Below are 25,124 nucleotides of genomic sequence, written 5' to 3'. Positions count from 1 at the left end.
TCTGTGTATCTCCCACTGGAAATGAACTTCAGTTGCCTCAGGCTACACAAGGAAGGTCCTTGACAGTAATATACCCACAATCTGGTTCTAAACAAGGTATAGTACCTAACACTTGCTGACTTATACTTTGACAAATCAACCTTTGTGTTATATGCAATACTTACTGCAGGCTTTCCTTCTGGAGCACACCCATCTCTTGTCTCATCCAGTGCCAACTCTGTAACGGACAGTTTCTCTTGTTCTGAAGACTCCTGGTTTGCAAGCAACTCTTCCTTGGGAGTCATGGCTTTGATGCTGTGAAACTCTTTGTCACGTGATAAAGTTTCCTCTGTTATCCTCTGCACTTCATTTACTTCTTTCTGGTCTTTTACATGTCCTTGACATCCATCTGTAGGTATTTCACTTTTCCCTGAACCTTCAGGTAATACACTCTCTTCAACTCTGTTTTGGCCCTGACTGCTCCCTGCACTCTGCTGGGGGCCATCCTCTTTGTGTTCTTTTCCCAAGGACTGTTCAAGCAGAACGGTTTCCTGGCCGACACTGCTCCCATCTTTAGCAGCACCTTTCACTTCTGACTGAAGTCCCTGTATTGATGTAATTATAGTTTCTGTCACAGCTCTTTCACTAACTGGCTGTGTTACATCTGACTTTACTCTTTCAGCAACTTCATGAAGAACTTTTTGCGTCTGTTTGTCCAATTCTTTCAAATTTTGTTCAGTGGCCTCTACTTCTTGAACTGGTGTAGCTTCCTCTGTAGTATCCGGGGTTTCTAACTGTGAAACAGCAGAAACCATCTCAGTTGTCTCCTCGGCAAGGGACACTTCCATGGTTTCTTCAGCACAGGAAACTTCTGCTGTCTCCAGAGCAGTCACAGCTTCAGAGGTTAGCTCCAGCTCACTTGCTGTGGTGTCATCACTTACATCCTTTCTAGTCTCTGGCACTGTCTCAGCAGCTACCACTGCATTCTCCACAGTAACACCCAGTTCAGCAGTTTTCTGAGTTTCTTTCTCTTCCTCTTCTCTCACCTGCTCAATGCACTCTGTCAGAGCAGCAGATATCCATGATGGTGACCTTTCCTCAATGCTGTTCACTGCCCTTTCTTCCTCCACAGTGGTAACAGCAACTGCATTTATTGGCCCTTCAGATCCTTGCCCCATCCTTAGGGTCTCCTCTAACTTTTCTGCTTTCTCTTCCTCTGAGATTTGTTCTCTCGTCGCTTCAGCATCTTTCGCTCGTTGAGCTTCCATTTTCTCCTGTTCTGCTGCTTCATATTCAGATAAAGGAACAACAGCTGGAACATCAGAATCTTCCTCAGCTGTTTCTGCCATGTCTTCTCTTGCTTGTTTAAGATGAGCTGGTTCTGGCTTTCCATCTGACTTTTTCTTCCTGCGCCCAGGCATCAGTTTTCTAAATGAAACCCATGATTCATCTTTTCCAGGCTCACCATCTGATGTTGAATGCTCCAGGCTAGATCCCACAACAGAGTCTTCACTTCTTTCCTCCATTCTGGTTTTGGATCTCCTTCTTGGAGTAACTAACCTTTTAAACGATTCCCATGTTGAAATACCTTCACTTTCAGATGGACTTCCAGCTTGTTCTGGGGAAGAATTCCCTTGTCCTTGATCACTCTCCTGAGAGCTAGTAAGAACTGCATCTGTTGCTGTTTCTTTGCTCTGTCCAGACTCTTCTACTTTTTGGCTTTCTTCATCAGATGATGATGACTTTCTGGCTCTTTTCTTTGAAGAGCCTACACATATAAAAGTTTCCCAGGAGACAGAGGCATCAACTTTTCTTTTGGGCTCTTCTGTAATTTTCTCTGGTTTCTGGTCAATCCCATTTTCTTGTATTTCTCCCTGATTTTCATCAACAACATTTTCAGTCGCAGATACTGCAACATTCTTTGTCTTATCAATTTCTTCCTCTTTATCACTTTCAGAAGGCCTTCTGACACGTTTCTTGGGAGTCACCATCTTTTTAAATGATGCCCAAGGTGTAACAATTTCTCTTTTTCTCTCCACATCTGTAATTGTGGCGTCTTCACTTTCAGTGACCTGCATTCCATCTGCAGATTTTTCCAAAGAGGGAATTTCATTCATCTCCTCAGGAGAAGAGGCAGAACTCTCTCCCTTCTGTTCCTCTGGGCTATCTGGGGAATCTGATAAGTGCTGATTTGGTTCCCCCTGTTCCCCTAACTTAGATTCTTCTCTTTTACCTTTTTGCTTCTTTCCAGACAGTTTTTTCAGACCAGTACCTGTAAAGAGTTTCTTTAAAGGGCTACCTTGTAGTTTAGTCTTTTCTTGAGAAGACAGGAGTTCTGCTTCATTTGAGACACCTTCTGGAGGCCTCTTTCCAGCTGCCTCTTCAGAAGTTACTTCCATGGTTGTTTCATCTGGTTTGACAGTATCAGTTGTACCAGTGTCAGGTTTTCCCTGTAGTCCTTCATCAGAGGGTTTGACTGACTGTTGATTATCCTCTGTGTCAGCTGATTGTTCAGAAGTAGAAGAGAGTACAGTTGACTTTGTTTCATGTTCTTTGCTTTCTTTCTGCTCTGTGGTTCTATCCAGAGCTTCTCCCTGCACAACATCATCTGCTGTGGGTGACATTTTAAATTCTGCTTCCTCTGTTTTTTCACCTAATGTCTCTTTCCCAAGTAAAGCATGTTTACTTCCTTCTCTTCCTTCAGATTTTCTAAGCTGATCACTAGAAATTTCCATTGGCACAGATCCTGTTTCACATGTCTCTTCAGAAGCTATTTCAGTTCTGTCATCTCCTTCACACTTTTCCATTGACTCCAGTTTTTCTCCCACAGGTACGTCTTTTGAGGATGTTGTCAATTCTCCAGTCACACTGTCAGTGACAAGAGGTTCCACTGACTTTGTTTTTAGTGGTTTCTCTGTCACCTCATCTCTTTTCTCTCCTTCTTCAGTTTTTTCTTCCTCTTTACCAAGATTTTCTGGGACTTCCACCATTTTCCTTTCTTGATCATCGTTTTTTCCCTCTGCACTTTCTTTTACAGCTGCTGCTGCCGGGTCCTCTTTTTGTCCCTCCTCATCATGCTTGACTACCTCTTTCTTTTCACTTCCTTCTACTCCTGTGGCTGCCAGAGTCTTTTCTGACTCCTGCATTTCACCTTCAGTTTGCTCCTTTTCATGTGCTTCAACAGTTACTGCTGTCACATTTCTCTCTTCATCTTGCTTCTCAGACTCAGGTTTCTCCTCCTTTTCACTGATTTCAGCTGTTAATGTTGTCTCCTCTTTTTCTATCTCCTCTTCTTTTCCAGGAGACTGTTCATCTTCTTTAGGCTTCCTAAAACTTTTCTTTTTTCTAAATCCAGTCCATCCTTGAGTAAAAAGTTTTCTTAATGGTGATGCAGTTTCAGTGACTAAGGCAACTGGCTGAGAACAAGTCTCAGTTGCTTCTGGTATTTTAGAAGATTCATCTTCTGTTTTTTCATTTTTCGGTGTATCTTTGGTATTGTCTTCTGCAGAGAGTACATCCTCAGGCACTGCTGTTTCTTCTGAGGCAACTTCTTTTTCATCATCAGCTCCTTCAGGGACCTTTGCTTCCTTTTTCACAGTAAGCAGCTGAACTGGTTCTGATTTTCCTGTCTTTTCCTTCTTCACCGTGAATCTGAACCCAACAAATTTAAAAACCTTTTTAAAACCCAGATCATAAGACTGTGGCTCTGCCACCTGGTCTTCTGCAGCTTCTTCCAAAGCTGGCGACTGTTTAATTGAATGAGCATCCTCCTTCTCGGCATCTACACTGTCCTTGGTGCCCGAGTCAGATGGATTTGTCTCCATAGTTTCAGCGTCTTCCTTCACAGTTACACTGGAATGTTCTGTTTGTCCAACTGTTAAACAACAATAAAACCCCAGTTAATTTCCTTCTAAATTTAATGTTATACCTTTATATATTTTTTTAATTTTTACTAATTTTCATAAGCATACACGGTCTATTATTATCTGCATACCTTTTCCATATGCTACTAGTACATTTTTAAGAATTCGTTTCTGTTCTATCACTATTATAATTATTTGCCTTCTCATTATTATCATTATTTTCCTTCTTTGTATCATTCTACAATATCTTCCAAAGTTTATTTGCAAATGCACCTTTCAAGCTTATATTCTCTTATTCTATACCCTGATTTTGCAGTTCTTTGTGTGGTTTGTGGTTTGGTTTTTTTTTTTTTTTTTACTTTAAGGCAAACTTAGGTAAAAAAAAAAAATTATATCACAGACTATACAGAATGATCTGTGCAATTATTCCTGAAGCAAAGCTCAATAAATATTTCCATACAGACGGACACATCTGAGGAAACCCAACTAACAAAAAAAACCTGCTAACAAGCAAAGCAAAACAAAACTCAAAAAAACCTAAACTAAAACTAAAACAATGACAAAAAAGGAACGCTTATTTTACAGCTCTGTCCCAAAAGAATAGTAAGATGTGAAAACACCTATGGGAAATCACCTATGGGAAATGAGTTTTCTGAAAACTCATAACCCTTACAAAACAGGTAACAATATATTGCTTTGAAGATCATGAATCTTTGGAATTCTTCTATACAATAAATTATGTATTCAGTACACACTTAACATTACCATCTACAGCAATTCCACGTTGCTTAGAATGAATGCGGTAATTACTATGCAAGAAGGTAAAATCCCCCATTGCTCACATGTCTGTCTGCATTATCTTTTCTTTGAGGACAGTTTGCGCTTTTCGTTCAGGTCACTGGCAAGCCCCCTCTCAAGTCTTGCCAGGATAATTTAAATATTATTGCTCCTCTGGCCAACTCAAGTTCAGAGACAGGCATTGTAAATTACATCTATGGCATATTCAAGACACCAAAAGATTCTTGGGCTTGAATGCCCAAGTCAGGATTTTAGTTTAATATTCTTCTTGACCCTAGATTTTGTGCAACAGGCAAAAGTGCAAGGCCACAAAGGAACATACTCTTCTCTCTGACCAAACCTGTTAGAGTCTCAAGATGAAAAAAAAAAAAATTTAGAATATTCAATGTTAAACAGCAACACCGTAGAAGAAGACATTGTCCCTTTCTTTTAAGCTGTACATGTGCTTATGTCCAGAGGCAGGAGGAGACAGCTTTACAAAGCATGGGATCATCAACTGCCCCAAAGTGATTTGATTTTTATTTGAACCACCTTGAAGCTGTCTCTGACTCTGCAGCTGGCCTTACTTTGCTGGAACACCTGATCTCCAGAAGTCTCTCACCGCCTCTTGCCCGGTTCTCAGGGCTGCTTCTTCAGAAGCAGACACACAATGCAGTCCAGGTAAGGCTGCAACTAACTACACAATAAGCAAAACAAAATCTACAAGGATAATAGCTTCTAACTGTTATGTAGAGGGCAAATTATGTTTCACTATCAGCAGCCTACTGGTTGTTGTTTCCAAGTCAACATAATCAAAGGTTTTTGTTTTTCCTTTATCTAACAGTGCGATATTATTTACCTCAACTGTTAACTCCTAATTCAATTAAAAGCCTGACCTCTGCTAACATGCTAACTCCCCGAACATTTCAGACCAGAGATGTTTGAACTGAGCCATTTGTGAGGGCAAAGAGTAAGACAAGAGATATTTTAAAGAAGAAGCCAGAATTTTTAGTCCATTGGTAATACACCTCTTGTGAACAGCAGTACAATCCACAAGCAAAATAACTTATCAATCATATTTAGTTTACCGTTGCATAGTCTCAAGATACAAGTCAAGGAACCACTCTTGTGTCTGTGTTCGTTTATTCCTAGGTCTGGAAATAAAGACCTTGTCATTTCCATTGTGTAATTTAACAGAAAACTGTCTAAGGCTTAATGGGAATTCACAAAGTTAGAGGCACTTCTTCAGAGACTATCTTCAAAACATCACATATTTTATAATTATTTAGTAACAGGTACTTTAATATATTCTTAAGCTTGTTTACACTAAAAATTATTCTTTTGGCTTAACCAGCTATGAAGCTAAATGCTGATCATTTAACATTGAAGAAAAATTTCCTTATGAGCAAGGCCTCTTAGCATCTCTGCTGGAAACAAAGTCTATAGAGTCTTTCTGTTTGTGCCAGCCCTGCATTAATGCAATGTGCTTGTTCTTAGACACATGAAAATCTCCATCTGACATGAGCTAGATAAAGGCAGACTGAAATACAGGGCTGAGAGCAAGTGGGGAATGCTGGCCGTAAGTGGGAAGGACCAGAAGTGCAGGAAAGCAGAAGGAAGTAGAGAAGTCAGAAGGGCACATGGGACTGCTGAGCAGCCAGAGATAGGGATTTCTATGGGCTCACCTTTCCTTTTGCAAACATTCCCTGGGAACCCATGCCCTTCAAGCACTGAAAATCCTGAGGTTTTAAAAAAATTGTAAAAAGGTGACATTTCTTTTTTTATTTATTCCCAAATTTTTCCTAATTCTCTTAAGAAAACATTCCTTTGGAAGTTTCCTTCCTAACTTCCTTCTAATTCCGTCCCAAACTAGAACAGGTGTTTAGTGTAAACTCGGTGTTTAAGATGAGTTTCAGGTATCACAGATAAACAGGATTACTGTAAGAGTGGAATGATAAAGAATATGAATAAATGATGCATTCAATTTCCAAAGAGAGATAAGACGTAAAACCAGTATAATAAAGACGTCTCTTTATATTTAAGATAAGCATTCAAAGGGTTTTTGTTTATTCTGTTTATAAAATGAGGCATTTCTAACACCCTAAGACAAAGACCTGTAAAACATTTTGCAGGTGAAGAGCTGTGACTATTACAAAACCTGCAGGTATGGGTATGCATTAAGATAGCAAATGCAATCGTAAAAATAGAGAACACCAAGTTTAGAGGCAGTGATAAGCCTTCAGAACTGTTAAATCAAGCTGACAGTAATTAGGTCTTCCTTGTGAGTCCATCCAGCAGACACGCTACTTTACAATACTTCACTAAACACAGCGCAAAAGGAAAAACTACCGGAAATACTGACTGAACACACACTTACTAATACCGGTCTGAAAAGTCACAGATATGCTACAACACATCACACTTCCAGCTCTCCCTCACGCTGCACAATGATATACTTACAGGCCTAGCCCAAGCACTACCCCCTTCAATTCCACCAAAGGATTTAACCTGTCCAGAAGGTATTTCATCCCCAAGATAACATTTCAGTGTCAGCTGTTAAGTGACCTGCTGCTGTTGCACCCAGTGTCTACTTCGTCTCCTTCTCTAACATTTTGAAACCCTGGAAGATTCTTTAAAAGTGAATTTCTGATGCCCTTCCTCAGTGTTTGAGGAAAGAGATGCTATTCAGGAAATTTGCCTGTATGTTGCCAGGAGGCTGCCACTGTTGTGTGACAAAGCTCCAATGCCACAAATATCCAAGCTGTACCGTCACAACATAAACGCCTGGGAACTTTATACTTAGCAGTTGAATTCTATAGTCATGTTTTTATTAATGATACTTCAGTGCCCAAACACTGTGAGGGCAATTGTGAATGCAGAAAGGTTTTTTACACAAGGCACTGCTGGTCAGAGTTCTGTAGCATGTCACTACCACAGGTACTCTGGCAAGACAACCAGCACTTTCTGAATTAATTCACTGGTTTTGAAAGCACCTTTAAGAAACACCAGACAGATTCATCCAAACAGCTAGCAGAAAACAAACCAAAACAAATCAAATAAAATACTGATATGAACAACATTTCCTTAGGTCTCTCCTGAGCAGGATTGTACTTTACTTGCTATGCGCTAGCCAAGGAATAAAGTACAACAAAAATATACCTAGAGGAGGTGATAAAGATCAGGAGTGATATCATAAAATTGATACACATAGCTGTTTAAAATCCACTGTGGCTAAGGACCAACACTGAAATTCTATTTTAACTGCTTACATACCAGTTAGCCTTTCAAATATTTTTAATTGAATCAAGGTGCTGCTTGCATTTTAATAATTGCGACTTTTATTCTGAAAGAAACTTTCAAAACTGACAGTCCTAAGGACTCAAAGGTGCTTGATTTCACAATGTCATAGGTACTTCGTCCACTGTAAGAACTTATTTCTATTTTATCAGGAGCATGCTGATCAGTTGTTGGAGAATTAGTATTTTCAGAATGACTGAACTCCTGTCTCATCCCATTAAAAATAAAATGAGTAATTAAACTCTTCTTTTTGTAGACTGACAGACACAGTCGGCAGTGCAACTTAACTGCTCCCAGCACTCATCTCTCTCCAGAATGTGAAAATGTGTTTCTCCCCTGGTAGCTGCCAAAGAGTTAAAAAAAGGCACAGTGACTGCAAGAGTTAAATCTACAGCACTTCGTGGGCTCGAAGTCAACCATGTCAACATCTGGAGTTGGTTGACTTTTCCCCCTAAGGATTTGCAGCACGGCGCTGGATTTTTTCCATGAATTCCCTACATTCTCAATCTCTCAGATGGATGTGACACACACCCAGCGCCCACCTCGCAAACTCCTCTGGCCACTGCAAGGCTCCAGAGGACTTTGTACTGTTTTCATTTATTCAGTGTTTAGGGCCAAATCGTGCTGCTGGTCACATACACAACTCTCTCACTAGGTTTGCATGAGCAAAAGCAAATGCTGCAGCCCCAAGGTGTATTTTACAACCATTTACCTTTGTTGTGTCTAGATTTGCTACAAATACAACTTGTAAAAGAAAAAAAAAGCCACAAACACACTACCAGCTACTGCTCTAAAACTCATATGACAAGAACAGGAGGCTGCTAAAAAAAAATCTGAACCAAGCCTGTATTTGTCAAACGCAGTTTTCTCTTAACTGCACAATTGTTCTAATTATCATTAGAAACATTAATGGCAATATAAAGAAAGAATAAAAATTGATACAAGTAATTAAAAACCAAGACACAGCCTGAAATTACAATATCTGTGAAAAGCCTACCGTGAACAGATTAATTTAGAATAAAGTAGCTATTTGGAATTATTTGTGAAATTGAGCACTTTAGCATTAAAAAAAAACAGAGAGGGAAAAAAACCTAATCTGTGTTTTTAAGTTTCCACTGCAGAGTGTACAAACTGGGCATTATACCACAAATTCTGATTATTTTATTCACAAGTTTCAGAAGGTTGGGTTTAATAAATCAATCACATTATTCACTTCACAGTAACAAAATGACACAGAAATAAGATTATGTTTTATCCTTCTAACAATTCAATTTTTTTAAACTACAACTGTGACATTGCTGCTTCTTAACAATGTATTTTTCACAAATTCTTCCTTCGCCCGCCACACACCACATTTAATTCCACTTCAATGTACAAACAATTCTTTCATAGAAAGCACATACTACGTCCTTCTCCCTTCTATTCACTCAATTTTCCAAGGACTGACTTGCCATGTTCATTGCAGGGAACAAGTTCTTTCAGATTAATTAAATAATGAGGGAGGATTTACAGAGATTTTTGCATGCTAAATCTCACCATGTATCCATGCAATTCATGAGCTTTTCAACCACGTTATTTCAAAGCTTTTGAAACAAATACTATTTAGTCTTCAGTTCTCTGGTATGTCAATGGCAACTGAAGAGTTAAGTTTTAAAATCTCATATACTTTTGTGATCATTTTTTAAATCAGAAAAAAGGAACAAGCTGCAAAATATCTATTATTTTTCATGGCTTAGAGCTCCTTTAGAAAGCAAAAGCACCATCCCCAGAAAACAACATCATAAAAAAGTAACTGAAAAAACAAACAAAAACCCCAAACACAATCATTTTGACTATGATACTGCAGCATTCTAACATTTCCCCAAAAAATCTTTATTTTTAGAAGATTTTGATTTAGCTGTACTTGTCTGCTCCAACCCAGAGCTTCTCAAATTCCAATTCTGAGCCCAGCTTCTCAAATTCCAGCAGGAAAAGTTATGTATTTCATTTACTCAAGATAAAGATATTTCTTTTTTCATTTCAGTGTTTCAAGAAACAGCCCTAAAAATCAGAAAACAGTGTAGTTCTTTAAGAACACACAGAAGGCTTTTAAAGCCACAAGGGTCACTGGCTATGGCTTGGATATAGTTGCTGTAGTTAAAAATTCTTCATTAAATACACTCACAATAATAAACTGCTCTCAGACCAGCACAGCTGTTCTGTTTGGGAACAAAACCAGCATGCTACAAATATTTATGAAATTTCATGGTTAGACATGCTGTCCATATCACACATTCAGTGACTTGGTTCTGCTTCTTAAAATTAAATTTATTCACCAAGTGTAAGATAGACACAACTCCAGCACTTGGGTCTTTAAGGGGAAAAAAAATTCATGGCTCCATTAGCAACAAGGATGGAATAAGCAATACAGGCCAGTAAATGCTGGGACGTTTCTGAGAACCCCTAATGATTAATGAACAATGAAAAGCAGATTGAAATTTTTTCTTTATCAAAACGACCACATAAAGCCTAATGTAAACATCACAAGCTCACCACAAAGGAGATGAAGCTGCATCTGCACTAATTAGACACATGACAGCTTAATACAGTCCTGCATACCAACAAGCAGAAGTTCTCTGTCCCTTCCAAGAAATGGTAACACATACCACAAACTAAATGCAGTTCTTGGGAAATGTACTATAGAAGCAGCTGTGCTGCAGTGAAAATCTAAGGTTCTTCCACAGGAATTATTAAGTAAGGAAAACCTCAAACAATCAAAACTGTGCAAACCTATAAAGACATTGCTTTTGAAAAACAGTTTAACCTTTAATTGCTAACAATAAAAGGAAATAAAAAAAATAGAGAACCCTTGAGGAAAAAGACTCAGCATGTGATAAGCTCATTAAGCATCAAGTTTAATGAAAACCCTATTGTAAACAGCAGTAGGATATCTCCTCCACTACTCACTGATTCAAATCACGTACAGTCCTCCCCAGGGCCCGCTCCAAATGGAGCCGCACTTCTACAGGCTTTGTTGTCGATACGTATTGTAAAGTTAAAAGTATTTTGCATGAATAAACTCCCCCTATTTGTTGAATTCATTCACTGGCTCTAGCAAACAATATACAAGAGAGTAATTATTAATACAATGAAATAAAGATTTCCTAGATAGCTAGTCATATATCATCAATCTGAGAGAAATTCCGATGCAAATTAGCTATCTTTAGGGAAAAAAAAACCGACAAAAAACACGGGGTTTGTTTATTTAAATTTAATAATAGCACTTTGTCTCCCAGAGAAAGACATAAGTTTGTCTTTCTTTGATGTAAGTTTTCTGAAAAAACGTATTTTTTTTTTTTCAATTCTTTGCTCCTCCAAAACTAATCTATTCAGAAAGCCCAATTAGTTTACAGTATTAACTCTCAGCTTCAGTGGCTTGTGTGCTAATTCCTTAAGTAAGATGCGTGGAGTTCAGCACACACAGCATCGAGTTTTTGGTACTGCAGGCTGGGATCCCGCTGGCCCCCATACACACACACACCCTTGCCACGGTGCTAATCCCCTCTCTATTTTGCTTTGTTAAGATAAAACAGCAATAGAGCAACAGATTCATTTCTCTCATGCAAATATTTTTACAACATATAAACGATGCTAACTCCCATATTCCTTCCAATTTCACCAAGTTTAGCTCTTAAGGTATTTTACTGCCTTATTGCTTGACTAATGTAAAACAGCACCATCACTACCTTTTCTTTCTATTCTCCAATTTCAGATACCAGGTCACTGCCACGTCCCGCAGAAAAACACCCAGTTAGCACCTTCACATTCACAAAGCCTCGTATCGCAGATACCACATCGTACGTCCGACTGAGGCGATATGAGACTTCCTGAAGTTTCAGCAGCCTTCGCTTGGAAGCGGTTCTCACAGAGATAAAAATACTTAAGGCAGACCCTTTAACTCCTAACGCCCTGCCAGGAGATCCAGAGTCGGCAACCCTGGGGGCTCGGCGCTCCGAGGCTCTCCGGCAGCGGCGCACCGCCGCAGCCCGGGGATGGGGATGCTGCTGCCGCCCGCACAGCCCGAGCGCTACTGAGCCCAGGGAGCAAACCGCGTGTGCCGGCAGAGCCACACCGCCTTACCCGCCATCGTCACTGTCCCCAGCATGGCTGAAGCCACACCGACACCACCAACTCCCTCTCCCGCTCCGAGGTTCCTCCCAGAGGCGCGGAGCAGTCCCAGCCGACGCCAGCGAGAGGGAGGCGGCAGTGGCGCTTCCAGCCCCCGGCACCCGGCTGGCTGGACGGACGGACGGACGGCCGGCCGACGGAGAGCCTGCCCGATGAAGTCTGCCGGTCGGAGGGCTGGGCTCTCCCCCGAGCCCCACGGCCGCTCCCCCCGACCCGGACAGCTCCGGGCCCCGCCCGGGACCGCCCCCCGCCCGCCCGGCTCTTCCCACCGCTGGCCGGCACAAGCGTGGTGCCTCTCGGGGTCCGTCTCCGAACTGCCGCTCGGAGCCTTTATCGCCCTCTGCCCCGAAGGGAACAGGCGCCGGCTGCCGCTTTCGAACCAGCCGTCCGCCTCAGTTCCCGCTGTTGTAATGCCTTGCCGATGCAGCTTCCCGCAAGGCATCCACACCCAGCCTCAATAGATGCTGCTTAAAAGCCACATGGATTTTGTCCCTCATAAACAAGACCATACAAAAACCACTTCTGCTTTTCCGCATTGCAATATTTGCTCCTTTGCCTGTTACTGTGGGGTTGGTTTGGGTTTGTTTTGTTTTCATTTGTAGGGAGGGTTTTTTTAAATTAGAATTCTCTACAACCTAATTACTTATAAATTGCCTCAAATTCTCCTGTCAAGAGTTTCATAAACGTGCTACTCCAGATACTCATATAATAATTTAATGCTCCTACTGATAGTAAAAAAGGGATGCAATATAATAAAATAAAATGTAAATGCTCAGTATCTAATACAGGTCCTCTTATAACAGCAACAATATTTCTAATTTGATTACAACTGATTATGTTGAATATCTCCAAAGTTCTGATGATACTTTGTGCCTTCATTTCTCTGACTGTCAGAGCCAACTTCCCAACCAATTTACCAGAATATCTGGTTAATTTAATTTTATAGTGGCAACTTTAATGAGTCTAGGTTATCTCTCAAGTGGTCTTCTGAATGCAAAATTCAATTATTGATGATGAGAACCAACCAAATAAAAAAACTTTTGATCATAAACACTTCTTTACTGTAGGCAAACACTTGTGTTGTTTCGGTGCTTGGTGCCACAATGCTTTACTTCTGAGTTTAGACTTGCAAGCAAGGTGAAATAAACAATGAGTGAGGAACATGAAGTATAGCACTAAAATGGGAGATTTTTCTATGTGGAAAGATTTGTCTGCATGAAGCAACTAAGAGATACCTCTTCTTCACCTTTATTTATCTACCTAAGGACAGATGAGGTGGACCAGACTCTCTAAGGTCCAGAGGAGCGGACAAAAACATCTGAACATAACCTTTATTTGAAGAGATCTTCTCAGTGATCAACTGGGCGAGTTTTATTTGTCTCTATAGATTATGTCATTTTCATCTATCATTACCAGCAAATACATGCTGCATCATCTTCATAAAAGGATTTTTTACTTCAAGAGTGAACACATAGTACTGTTTTCCCTTTCACATAAATAATGCTACCATGTAAACTTGGCTCCACTGAATAGGAATATCACACAACCACAGAGAGATGATTTTCAAAACCAAGCCAAAGTTTTTCAGGCAGCCTACTCAAATGCAGACTCCTAATGCTGTGTATGTTCACATCATGCCATGCAACTGGTTACACATAATTACCTGCACTCAGAGGAAGCTTCTCACCTCTTCATTACATTTCCTAGGAATGTGATTTCGGAACAACTGAAACTACAACCCAGGATTATTCAAAAATAATTATAATCTTTGACTATTGACTTGAAACTCATGCCCTTTTAATGGCCTTTTCTTTTATTTGATCCAGAAGCTGAATATCAACATGGAATCTTCTGACACTACTTCCAAACATCAAGTATTTTCTTTTCCTTTGTGACTCTGTTTACTCAATCCCTGTCCACTTAAGGGTAAAATTTTAGAGAAGTGGAGTTTCATGAAAGATAAAACAAGCTGCATTCCATTTTTATAGTGTCAAAAGTCCCTACTGGTACGATTTAAAAAAAAAAGGCACAAAAGTTCAGGATAAAATATGGTAGCCTTTTACTGGGATAACAGTATTACAGCAATTAATCTAAAGATGTGACAAAGAATTGCTTTTATCAGGATTCAAACCCTAGAGTACACCATGGGTTACACACATGCCTTAAGGCACCCTACAGGCTGATGCTGAAGATAGTGCCTCATACCCTGTCACCATTCCTTCCCAGCTCACCACCACCAGAATTAGATGCCTGCTCTGACTGAAAACCAGCCCTCCCTCTCACCATCCTGCCAAAAAGTCAGCAGGCAGCAGGACTGCTGAAGCAGTCTCAACGCATGCCTGTGAAGAGGAACAGAGGGAAGCCAGAAGAGGCTGATGAGAGCAGGAAAGGTGGGCTGCCAGATCACACAGGAGAAAGAAGAGCACATTTCTGACTGTGCAGCAAGGTAAGGGAGACAGTCCCAAGACGGAACACACTGGGATGCCTACGATGAGAAAGGTTTTGTGGTCCCAATGCAAATCCGATTAAGAGCTGTAGGAAAGGGAACTTTAATCAAGGTAAAACCAATGGATTAGCAGCCTGTCCCTTTCTATGAGTTCAGAATCATTTATCATTAATACCACTAATGAATTAACATAAAAAGGATTTCTGCCTTATGAAGGAAGGGACAGGCCTATGCAGCGGGAACTAACACAAGAAGTGGAAACCCACCTTTTTCTAACAGGTGGATGTCCACCACTGACACCAACACCTTCAGTCCACAAGCCACTTGACATATGAACTCTCTCCTACAAACATCTCCCACAAAACAGTGCCCAAGAAGCACCCGAGCAACAACAGATCACTTGAGTAATACCTGTTCAGCGGCAGACAGCTAGTTGAGCCCTATTTCTACTTCTCATCCCACTTTGCATGCAGGCCTCTATGGTATGTCCACTGAACACACATTTGTACTCACCATTTGCTCCAGCAGACTCTGTTTGCTCTCCAGGTGGCTCTTGGAGCAGTGAAGCCACCTCTGACTGCTGCCCACCAGGTTCCTTGGATGCTGTAACAGCTCCCAGCTGTGGTGGCTGCTGTGGTGAGACATCATCCTTCAAATTGTCTTCACTAACATCAGGTACTGGTAAACTTGCATTTAAAGCCTGTGTGGTCAAATAGTGATTGAAGGATGGTAGTAGGGATAGATAAAGAGAGAAGGAAAGAAAAAGAAAATATCAGTTATTAGGCTGGATTCCCCCCCAACCCCCACAGAATATTGTTCTTTCATTCTCATTTTGAATATATACATGCAAGCAACTTTAACTTTATTAAATAAAAGTACTTCTGTGAGGAAAAAAACCCAAAACACATAATCTGGGACTATTTATCTTTCTGCTCTCCCATACAAAATACACGGAAGTAGCAGGTCTTACAGACAGTGGCCTATAACCTTGTGTAGAAATTGGTTTCTTCCATGAAGGAAAACTCCAGGATATGGTGAATCTAGCTGATGGAAAGAAATTCTTCATTCAAAGTGTCTGGCACAACTGCTCTGATATAGGAATGAATCCTCTCTACAATATAGCCTTTGGTATTGCTCCTCCAATGATGTGCTTATCTTATCATCATCAACAATACAACTACAAAGAAACTGAACTATTCAGGACAGAAAGCAGAAGACATATGGATTTCCCATGAGGAAATGCAGTGAAACAGAGATAAAAACTAGAATTTTTGGACCTCTGTTATTAGGCAGAAACTATTCTTACAGGAGGAAAGAGCTTTGCAATTGTTTGGGACTCAGCCCTATAGCATTTGAAATATTTTTTCCTAGACTTCCTAATATATGAAAAAAGAAGAATCTGTTTTTCAGTTTCCACACTTGACAAAATTATTTTCAGAATTCGTATCGGCTTTCCCTATAAGAAGAAATACACTTTCACACGCATATTTTTTTAAAAAGCATGGAATGTGTTGTGGTCATTATAAGATACTTAATTACCCTTTAATTTATTGATTACCCTTTAATGAACTAGTTCTCCAACTGATTCTATTACCTTCCAACAGAAACCATTTCCACTAATTAACCATTATTCCTGAAGCAAAGGTTTGAAGTTCCTCTGGTGGAACGGCAAACTTTAATTACGTATCATTGTCTTATGACTTGTCTGTGCTCCCAAAATACTGCCACTGAAGCCCTGTTAATTAATCAAAGGTATCACAGATACATTACACTGAAAGATGGGATCTAACAACCACAGACCTGAAGCACCAAACTGGGATCAGGAAGATGCCACATTCCTGATGATTCTCTTCCAGCCCCCCTCTACATAAACCTGAATGGGAAAATCTATTTATTTTTACTAGTAATTAGCCTGCTGCAACGGAATTTCAACTCAACAGACAAATCAACAGACAGAGTGCCAACAAAAGGGCTTTCCTCTTAATCATCAGATTCTTTTCATATGCTGGGTGAGAGCTGGGAGAAGCGCAGTACCCCACTTCCACAGGCAATGAAGTGTGTGCATTCAGGTTCCCCATTTTCAGTTCAGAAGCCCTTAATTAAGCTAAATTGTTTCCACCCGGCGTTGTTGCGCTCCTCAAAGATGCCTTTCACAGCCACATAATCCACCTCACGAAAAAGGATCCCATTCTGCTCCACTGCCAATACCACAGATGGAATAATTTGGCTTTAGAGTTTTCACATGCTGAGACCAGATATTAAATAGAAGAAATACGGACTGGCTCAACACTCAGATTACATTCCCGCTTCTCACATCATCCTTCCCATAAATCTAAAACACAGGAACTCAGGAGGGATGAAGACACCACACTACCGAACAAAGGCACGTAAACCCTGGGAAGCTCCTCTGCAGTTGCACACAGCATTAGCTGAATGGGAGCGACCGATTAAAGACAAGCAAGACATAGAAAAAACCAACCAAATTCTGAAAGGGCTTTAAGATTCTTCAGTACAAATTCAGTAGAGGACCATTACTAATTTTTTAATAAATAATAAGTTTTAATGATTCATTCTTGAAAGACAACTGCTAGTCCTGCAAACACAAGAACAACCTTGACTTGACTGGCTCTCAGGAAACTTGGCTATCCAAAGAAAAAGCCATGGATGACTATTTCAAGATTATACTCTCAGAATTAGCACCAACAATTCTTTCAAGTCACAAGAAAGGCAACAGCACTGAATATCTTAGCATTCCTCACATTACTCAAAGATTTCTTTCCCTTCTTTCCAAACCTCCCGCGGGCAGCACACCATTTTAAAGCCAGTCGCATGTATAGACACACATGTACAGACACAGTCAACCATTTGCCTAATAAGCACCAGTGGACTCTGTAAAGAGCCAGAGTACAAAGGTACTTGGTACCTCAACGCAGTACAGCTTGTCTCCTTTTTAAATTGAGCACAGACTGTTATGATAAAATATTAAAAATGGCAGTACTTGCTATTACCCCAGCTCTGAATTTATTCTATAGTTTTGGTACATTCAAGAAAACAGTGACTTTATATAATCCTAAAGATTTCAGACCAAAATTCAGAAGTCACTGGGTCTAGCAGGCAACCCTTTGGATCTGTTAAATGTGTAATACCTTCCAGTATGAAAAACAGAATTAAATATAAAGCATCACTAAATGTAAGACTATAAGCAGTTTTTACAACCAGCCAGTATAATTATAATCCCTATTCACTCTGTACATAAATTCAGTTTTGGAAACAGGATCCATCTGTCACAACTGAGTAAAAAATGTAAATACATGGAAAAACCTCAATATTTTCAAATCTGACCAGACCTGCAATATAACCCTAACTTTTTACCCCAGTCTCTTGGGAAAGAGTTTGATGTGATTCTTGGCCTCGGGAAGGCAAACTTGGATTTTCAAATCAAGTGTTCTGCTTTAAATAATTGAATAATCAAAACTAATAAAACAATAGTATTTTTTCCAAATTAAAACGTGCAAAGGAGAAGAAACCTTTGGGGAGTTTGTAAAGTGAAAGGAGACATAACAGCATCATTAGTTTAAATAAAGAAAAAAAAATTATGTTCTAAAAAAAGTTGCTCAGGTTCTTCATGAGGGTCAGTGCAGTCTGTCCCACTGCATTAGTCCTCAAAAGAAACTAATTTCAGTTTTCCTTCACATTAACTGCTTCATTTCTCTGAAGGGACCTAAACTGCAGTTTAGTCCAATTATATCCAATTTGGTGAGCAGTGCTCTTAATTCCATTGAGAATAGTTGTAAAGCTTAGACAAATACAACATCAGAGTTTAGGGAGATGGGTGAAAACAAAATTTAAAAAGACAAAAATTAACAGTATTAGGAATCTCTCTGTTCATCTTTATGCATTTATCTACAGGTAATGAGACATTACATTTGGCAGGTTTGCCAACATTTATGGGTTTTTTGTGGCACACATTCATTACACTCCTTTGATTATTAATTTATGAATGCGTTGTCTCATGAACACAGGAGAACCCAATGGGAACTGGTTATCCAGTTCACTGATCTTTCAGCTTCTTCATTCCCAAAATAAAGAGCCATTAGCAAAGCAACACTCCAGTTTCTGTCACGCCATTACTGTACATCCTGCATGTATTTTTTTTATATTTGCCTCACATTCACCACAAAGATGGAAGCAAAGGGCAAACACCCAGCTAATGAGACTAAAATGCACAGGGCTTGTTGCCCTCATCACTGTAACCAAGAGCAGCTTCTGCTCCATCTTGCATCCAGCAGTGGGCCCAACTGTTAGACCCCATTAAACACACACAAAATTGAAAATGGATAAATTAACACGACAAATTGCATGAGATGTGGATGAACTGCAGGTCCCTGATCTCACTGTACATTAGTGGATGCTTCTTTCAGGCATCATTCCTGAGGGGTTCACAGCATCCAGCCTCTTCCCCCACCAGCTATCACCATCATTCCCAACATTCCTTGTACCAGACCCAAATCATTCCAGGGATTCCTCACACCAGGCCCAAACGTACCAGAGTTAATTTTGCTTCATTCTGTTAATCCTGCTACAGTGATTCTACATTAGATTACTAAAATAGCCAGATCCAGCTGTCTGAACAACTGAGCAAACTAACATAATGGTCTCTAATATTATTCCTGAAGTTTGATTTTGAAACTCTGGGAAAGACTGTTGCTGTGCTCAGGGGGTCTGCTTTTAGCACATGCTGCTTCATTAAAAAGAACTTCAAACACTAACACTTGGGAAAAGAAAAAAATTGGATCATTCCAACTCTTTGTTCACAGCAGTTTGTCTTGTTTTGCATTAGCTAAACATTAGAGGTTTGTGGGATACTGCAAGTTCCAGGTGAAGAAAACACAAGGCCCTTCCTCTGTACCGCACATAATAGCACGCTTATTTCATTGCCTTATTTCTGCCTCCTGCAGACAAAGGCAAGAACTTGCTCCAGACCTTTCAGCTCCTCATCTACACTATTCTCCCCCAATTCTCAGCTTGACTTTGCTGTGACACCTCCTTATCGATGACCACCCTCGAAATCCAAATGGATAAAACAAACCAGCCAAAACACCAAAAAGTTTCTACACCAAATTAATTCCTGTGATCTCTTTTCGCAGCTTGTGAAAGAAATACTACCCCCAGTCTGTTATTCTGAAGCCTGATCCAAACGGAGCTCCTTCCCAGGTCTCCTACCTTTCAGCTCTTTCAGACAGCGCCTCATGGAAGCATTTCACAGATACAGCTCACCCAGGCTCTAAGGACCAGTCAGAACAAGGGCTGAGCACGCAGCACGTTCCTCTCCTCTCAGCAACCACACCCAGGCTTGCATTTCCAACCTGGAGGACTTTCAAAGTCCCGACGCTCCTCTTTGCATCTCTTTAGCCTCCACCACATCAAACACAAGCTAATTGCCTCGGCTTTCAAAGTGCCCGGCCCCTCCCCCTACCACCTCCCTCTTATCTCCTATATGATTAGGGGGTTATTTCACGCTTTTGGTGCCGCTTTGACACAAATTTCCATTGTGCATTTTTTCAATTACACATTTTTATTCTTTCACCCCAGCCATTCCACAGGTATGGTCAACCCTCCAAACCTGACCACTGAATTGTACCAGTCTCTTCCTCCCCAGATGGAAAAGAAGTATCTAATGGGAATCAGACCCTGCTGAACCAGGGGAACCCTACAGGCTCAGGCCAAATGTCTCAAACTGGGCTCCCAGAGACACAGTCTAGGGACTTTCCTTGAATAAGCTTAGTTTCACCATTGCTAACGTAGTATTTTCAGGCTGACTCAGCTCCCTCACCAGAACGCAGTTGTTTAAACAGCAGATGTAAGTCTGCCCCAGCTGTTATTTGTCAGGCACTCGGACAATAAGACACTCTGACATCTCAGCTGGTAACCTCTTTAGAAGAGACAGTTCCAAATATTTACTGTCTAGCACACGCTTGCTCTCATTACAACGCAGGTAGCATAATCAAGTTACTACTCAGAAATGGGAACCATCACGAAAATGCTGTTTGAATGACTTGCTGCTTAAGTGGGGGCCCTTGCATGCCAACGATCTACCAGACCACATCTCCAAGCCATCAATCCCCATGAAAATATTATCTCTGACAAGCCTAGATTTTGATGCAAGAATAACCTTTTAGCATGCCTGTATTTTTCCAAATTCTCTCTCTGGAAGTTTCCCTACACTGTTTCAGGTAGCTGTTCCAACAGAGCTTGGCTCCTTCCACAGGGCCACAAAAAGAAACCTTTATTAAAGCTGGCACCTCAAACTTCTAAATAAAATATAAGTGGCACATGCGTGATTGTCACTGTTAGCTGCAATGCTGGTAGGATGACACTGCTATCCTGGCATTGCCCACGTGGCTTGAAGTGACCTTCCACCCCATGGGAGGGCACCACATTGGCATTTTTTTCCATCTCTCCAATGCTTAGCATCAAAATTGGAAGTTGGGTGAGAGCCACATCACTGCTATGAACAGAGAAGGTGCTTACAAAATGGAGACAGCCAAACCAATCCAGTCACAGGCTGCCACCAACAGCAGTGTGACCCAGCATCTTCTCCAACTCTGGACACAAGATCCGGCCTGCTCCCCTCTACCTGCAGCTTCTGCTGAGACCCAGAAGCTAACACATCTCGCTCAATCAGTAGAGAATGACATTGCCAAAGAACTGGAATAGTTTTCCTTGAATGAGCTCACACAGTGCCAGATGTAATAAGAGAGAAGATGCAGGTGCTCTGGGGAGGAGGCAGGAGCACATGAACCACCTCACCAGACATCTCCATGGCTTCTGTCAGTTCAGGACCTCAAAGGCTTGTTTGGCCTTTTTCAAGACCAAAAAAGATCTTGCTCCTACTTCTAGCACTAGGAAATCTACTAAACCCTTCTCAGGCCAAGTTTCAGGCCTCCATGCTGCTCAGGACAGTCTGCCCCTGAAGTTTCAATGAGTTTTCACCAGCTCATTGCTACCAACAGAAGTTTTTTTATTTCCCCTCCTGCCCTGCTGCAAATGCTTGCCTTGTCCTGGCTCTTGATCTCACCTCTACAATGTAGGAGTCAAATGAACTCACAAGCAGATCAGGAAAACGGTCCAGCAAGAATAAACTTCAGCTTCCTGAAGGGTTAGTGAGTTTAACCTGCTTACAGAAAGGCAAGGTTAGGACACAACACAGCCAAGTGAGACTGCATCATCTGAGGCAAAACAAGGAAGAACAGGGGAGGAAGAAAAGGAGGGGGGAAAAAAGCATTGCTGCTACAACAGCAAGGAGGTAACTCCATCACAAAAATCAGCCTTCTGTAGAACCACACCCTGGCTCTTGGTTTCAACAGGACCTCAGGAGTCAATTCACAGATCTGATTAATTCAGTTCAGGCAGCTGAATGGATTAGTACCACCAGGATCTCTCACACCTCCCTGCAGAGATGGCTTCCCACAGTGGTGGCTGTGCAAGATAAGGAGCAGCTCCTGCACTGCCAGAGTTTAAGTCTTGTCTGATACAGTAAAGAATTATCTGCCCATTTCAAGTCCTAGTACTGTGGCAGGCTGGAAACTCTGGAGTTGCTTTACATGTAACTCACCAGGAACTTTTGAGAAGATGGGTCAACAGCTGAGGTACTCACCACATGAGGCCACATTTAACCCACCGTGCTCACAAGCCAGGGCCCAAAGCTCTGCAGACCAAGTGCTTTCCAGGGTCCCTAGGCTGTAGAAGTGAGCAACACTGAAACATACACCCTCCCTTTTTTTAACTTGGACACCCAAAAACTGGTACCTGGCCAAAGGGTCACACGTGAGTAACAAACCAGAAATTTAATTAACTATTTCAAGGATTTTGCATCACAAAAGAAAGCACAAATTCTTCAGGATTTTATATCCTGTATAAGACTAGTTGCTTAGACAGTTTATTTGTGAGTGAGGCTTGAGTGAACCTTGCCAAGGCTCACTCAAGATGGATTCCACGGAAGTAATTTTCCTACGTTTTTTCTTCTAAATGGGTTGTAATAAGCATTTTAATGTGGAAAATGCAAGATAGAAGACCACCCTCCAAAAGATTCCCTATCTTCCACAAACACATTAGCTATCCGACCGATTTCTCCGGGGGCATTGCAAGACCTGGTAATTTTCAAATTCGGAGAGCTGGAAGGAATAATGATGAAAAACTGTGTCACAAATCTGCATAGAGTTACTTTACTTTAGTAAGACAGACTAAATGAGACAAAAAAAGTACGACTAAACTTCATTAAAACCTGTTTTTCCTTTTATGTAATGTAATGGAAGGCAAAACCAGCTGTTTTAGGAGAACAGCAGTAATACAACTTCTTATAGCAGCAAAATGGTAATAGAGCTTCCCCAATTTTAAAGTTCTACTTGAATAATCAGGCAAAAATCTACTAACAGACATTTTTCCTAAAGCTTAGAAGACATAAAACACAGTATTAATAACAATCTGTACTTCAGAGCAGTATTACTGTGATTCTCTTTTTTTAAAGGGCCTTAGTTCCCATAACTAGATAAACATGGCTATGAATATTATGTCCCTTCTTCAAAGTCACATTATCTTAAATTTTAAACAACCACAATAGCCAAATGCTTGCCCGATATAAATTCCCGCTTTTCTAAACATCAGCATCTGAATTCTAAAATTGCCCAACAAAACTGCTACATATTTTGTGAACCAACACCAATCCCCAATGCTTATTTAGTTTAAAAAAAAAATATATCTTAGTTAATTTAAAGTTAATTCGCAATGTGGTTTTCAAATCTGTCAAAACACGCACAAGGAGGTCTAGTGGCAGCCAGGAACTATGGGAAATTCAACTTGAAAGTTAAATCTGAACCACAAGGTCAAAGAAACAAAGTCATAACCGGTTCTCAAGCTCTAATACACCCACGCACCAGTCACAGAAACTTCGGAGTCTCCCTGCTCTGAGCACCCAAACTCTGAAGAGCCCAAAGAAGGGGACCACGGTAGAACGTGGCATTATTTCTCCCCTCACAAACTCCCGAAAGCCACGCTATGTAAACACACAGATGCACATAACCTCCCTTTCAGTCCCAAAATCCCCTAAACGCGCCTATTCCAGAGGGATAAATGGGTTCATTCATAATCTATTTTTAAACACCAGACATGTTTTAAAAGAATTTCTTTCAATTCTTCAACGTCTTTATTTTAAATCACACATACCTAGAGCTCCTTCGCTCCCCACGGGCTGGGAGTTCGGGAGTCCCTCCCCCTTTGCCCCCTATGCGGTAGGACAGCGGGCCGCACCAAAGGCATGGCTCCAGCCCCCGCCGCCGACACCGCCGCCTCTTCCCCGCGGCGGCGGGCGGGGGGCGGCGGCTCAGGTGAGCCCGAGCCCCGGGGTGCGGGACGGGGCGGGAAAGGGGGCACAGCGCGCCTGGCGTCCAGCCGAAGGCAGTGCCGAGCCGCGCCCCGACGCGCCTCCCACCTGCTCCCTCGGGAGGGGAGAGGATGGAGTGGGGGGGCTGCGGAGAGCCGCGGCGATCCGGCCGCAGGACCGCAGTCAGGAGGCTCCTTGGCGCAGACCTCGCCGCGGGTGGGTGCGGCTCTTCTCGCCCCGGCCGCACACAAAAGCGGCAGCGCCCCCGCAGCCGCCCTCGCCCCCCGCCCCGCCGCTGCTGCCGCCGGCGGGAGTTTTATGACTGCGGCGCCGGCCGTGGCGCAGTCCCGGCCCCGCCGCGCCCCGGCTCCGCGCCCGGTCCTGGGGGTGCCCAGCGCTGCGGCAGGTGGCCGCAGCCGCGGCGGGAAAGTTTCCCCGGCCCGGGGTGCGGCGGGAGCCGCCGCCTCGCGTCCCTCCCGCCACCTCCCCGTCGCCCCTGCCTTACCTTGGCGGGCTCCGCTGGTGGCTGGGGCTCCGCCGCGTCTTCTGCTGGCAGCGGCTCCGGGGGAGTGCTGGGGGGCTCGGCGGCGGCCCCGGCCCCGTCCTGCGGGGCGGCCGGCTCGGCGGAGCTGCCGGCGCCCATGGCGCTGCCCCGCGGCCGTGCGGAGCCGCGGGTAGGGGCTGGCGGTGGGCGGCGGCGGCGGTACAGCCGGGAATGAAGGAGCCCGGCTCTCCGCAAACTCCCTTAGGGCGCGAGGCGGGGGGGGGAAATTTAAAAAAAAAAAAGGGGGGGGGAAAGGGAAGGGGGAAAAAAAAAAAAAAAAACAGCGAGCGAGAGCAGCGAGGAAAATCACCTCCTCCCCTGGTCCCCCCGCCCGCCTGCCTCTTGCTCCATCACATGAGCAGATCCCCGGACACGCCTTGCAGCATCAAACCGGGCTGATAAGGAGCGGCCAAGGGGGGCAGCGCCCTGCCCGCCGCCGCTGCCGCCTCTCCCCGCCCCTCCCGGGCACCGCCGGGGCGGGGGCGCCGCCCGGCCCCCGGCCCTCCGCGGCGGCACCGCGGCGCTGACTCAGCGCTTCGGCCCCTCGCCGCTCTCCGGGGGTCGGGACGAGCGCCCACCCGCCGGCACCCTCACGGGCTCCGGCCCAGGGGCCGCGCCCCCTGCCCGGCCACGCTGCCCCTCGCCCCCCGCGGGGCTCCTGCCGCCTCCTGC

General features: G+C 42.7%; 1 protein-coding gene across 2 annotated transcripts in view; it reads right to left on the bottom strand.

Annotated features, from left to right (window-relative positions):
- AKAP12 (A-kinase anchoring protein 12) overlaps positions 1-24,672 on the bottom strand; it is a 30,264-nt gene extending 5,592 nt beyond the window's left edge. The window contains exons 1-3 of one of the 2 annotated variants that reach the window (XM_084203158.1): positions 24,414-24,672; positions 15,043-15,229; positions 165-3,853 (exon numbers count right to left, since the gene is read on the bottom strand). In XM_084203158.1, the coding sequence (XP_084059284.1) occupies positions 165-3,853; positions 15,043-15,229; positions 24,414-24,551 (4,014 nt within the window). In that variant the 5' untranslated portion in view covers positions 24,552-24,672. Of the gene's footprint in view, positions 1-164; positions 3,854-12,035; positions 12,250-15,042; positions 15,230-24,413 lie in introns of those variants that run through there. The other variant, XM_084203159.1, reaches the window with a different exon arrangement.
- Between the last annotated feature and the right edge of the window lie 452 nt (positions 24,673-25,124).

This window comes from Fringilla coelebs (genome assembly GCF_963513975.1).
Source record: "Fringilla coelebs genome assembly, chromosome: 3".
In the NCBI taxonomy this organism is placed as follows: domain Eukaryota; kingdom Metazoa; phylum Chordata; class Aves; order Passeriformes; family Fringillidae; genus Fringilla; species Fringilla coelebs.
The sequence above is the reverse complement of the archived record's forward strand: the minus strand, read 5'-3'. Positions and strand labels throughout refer to the sequence as shown.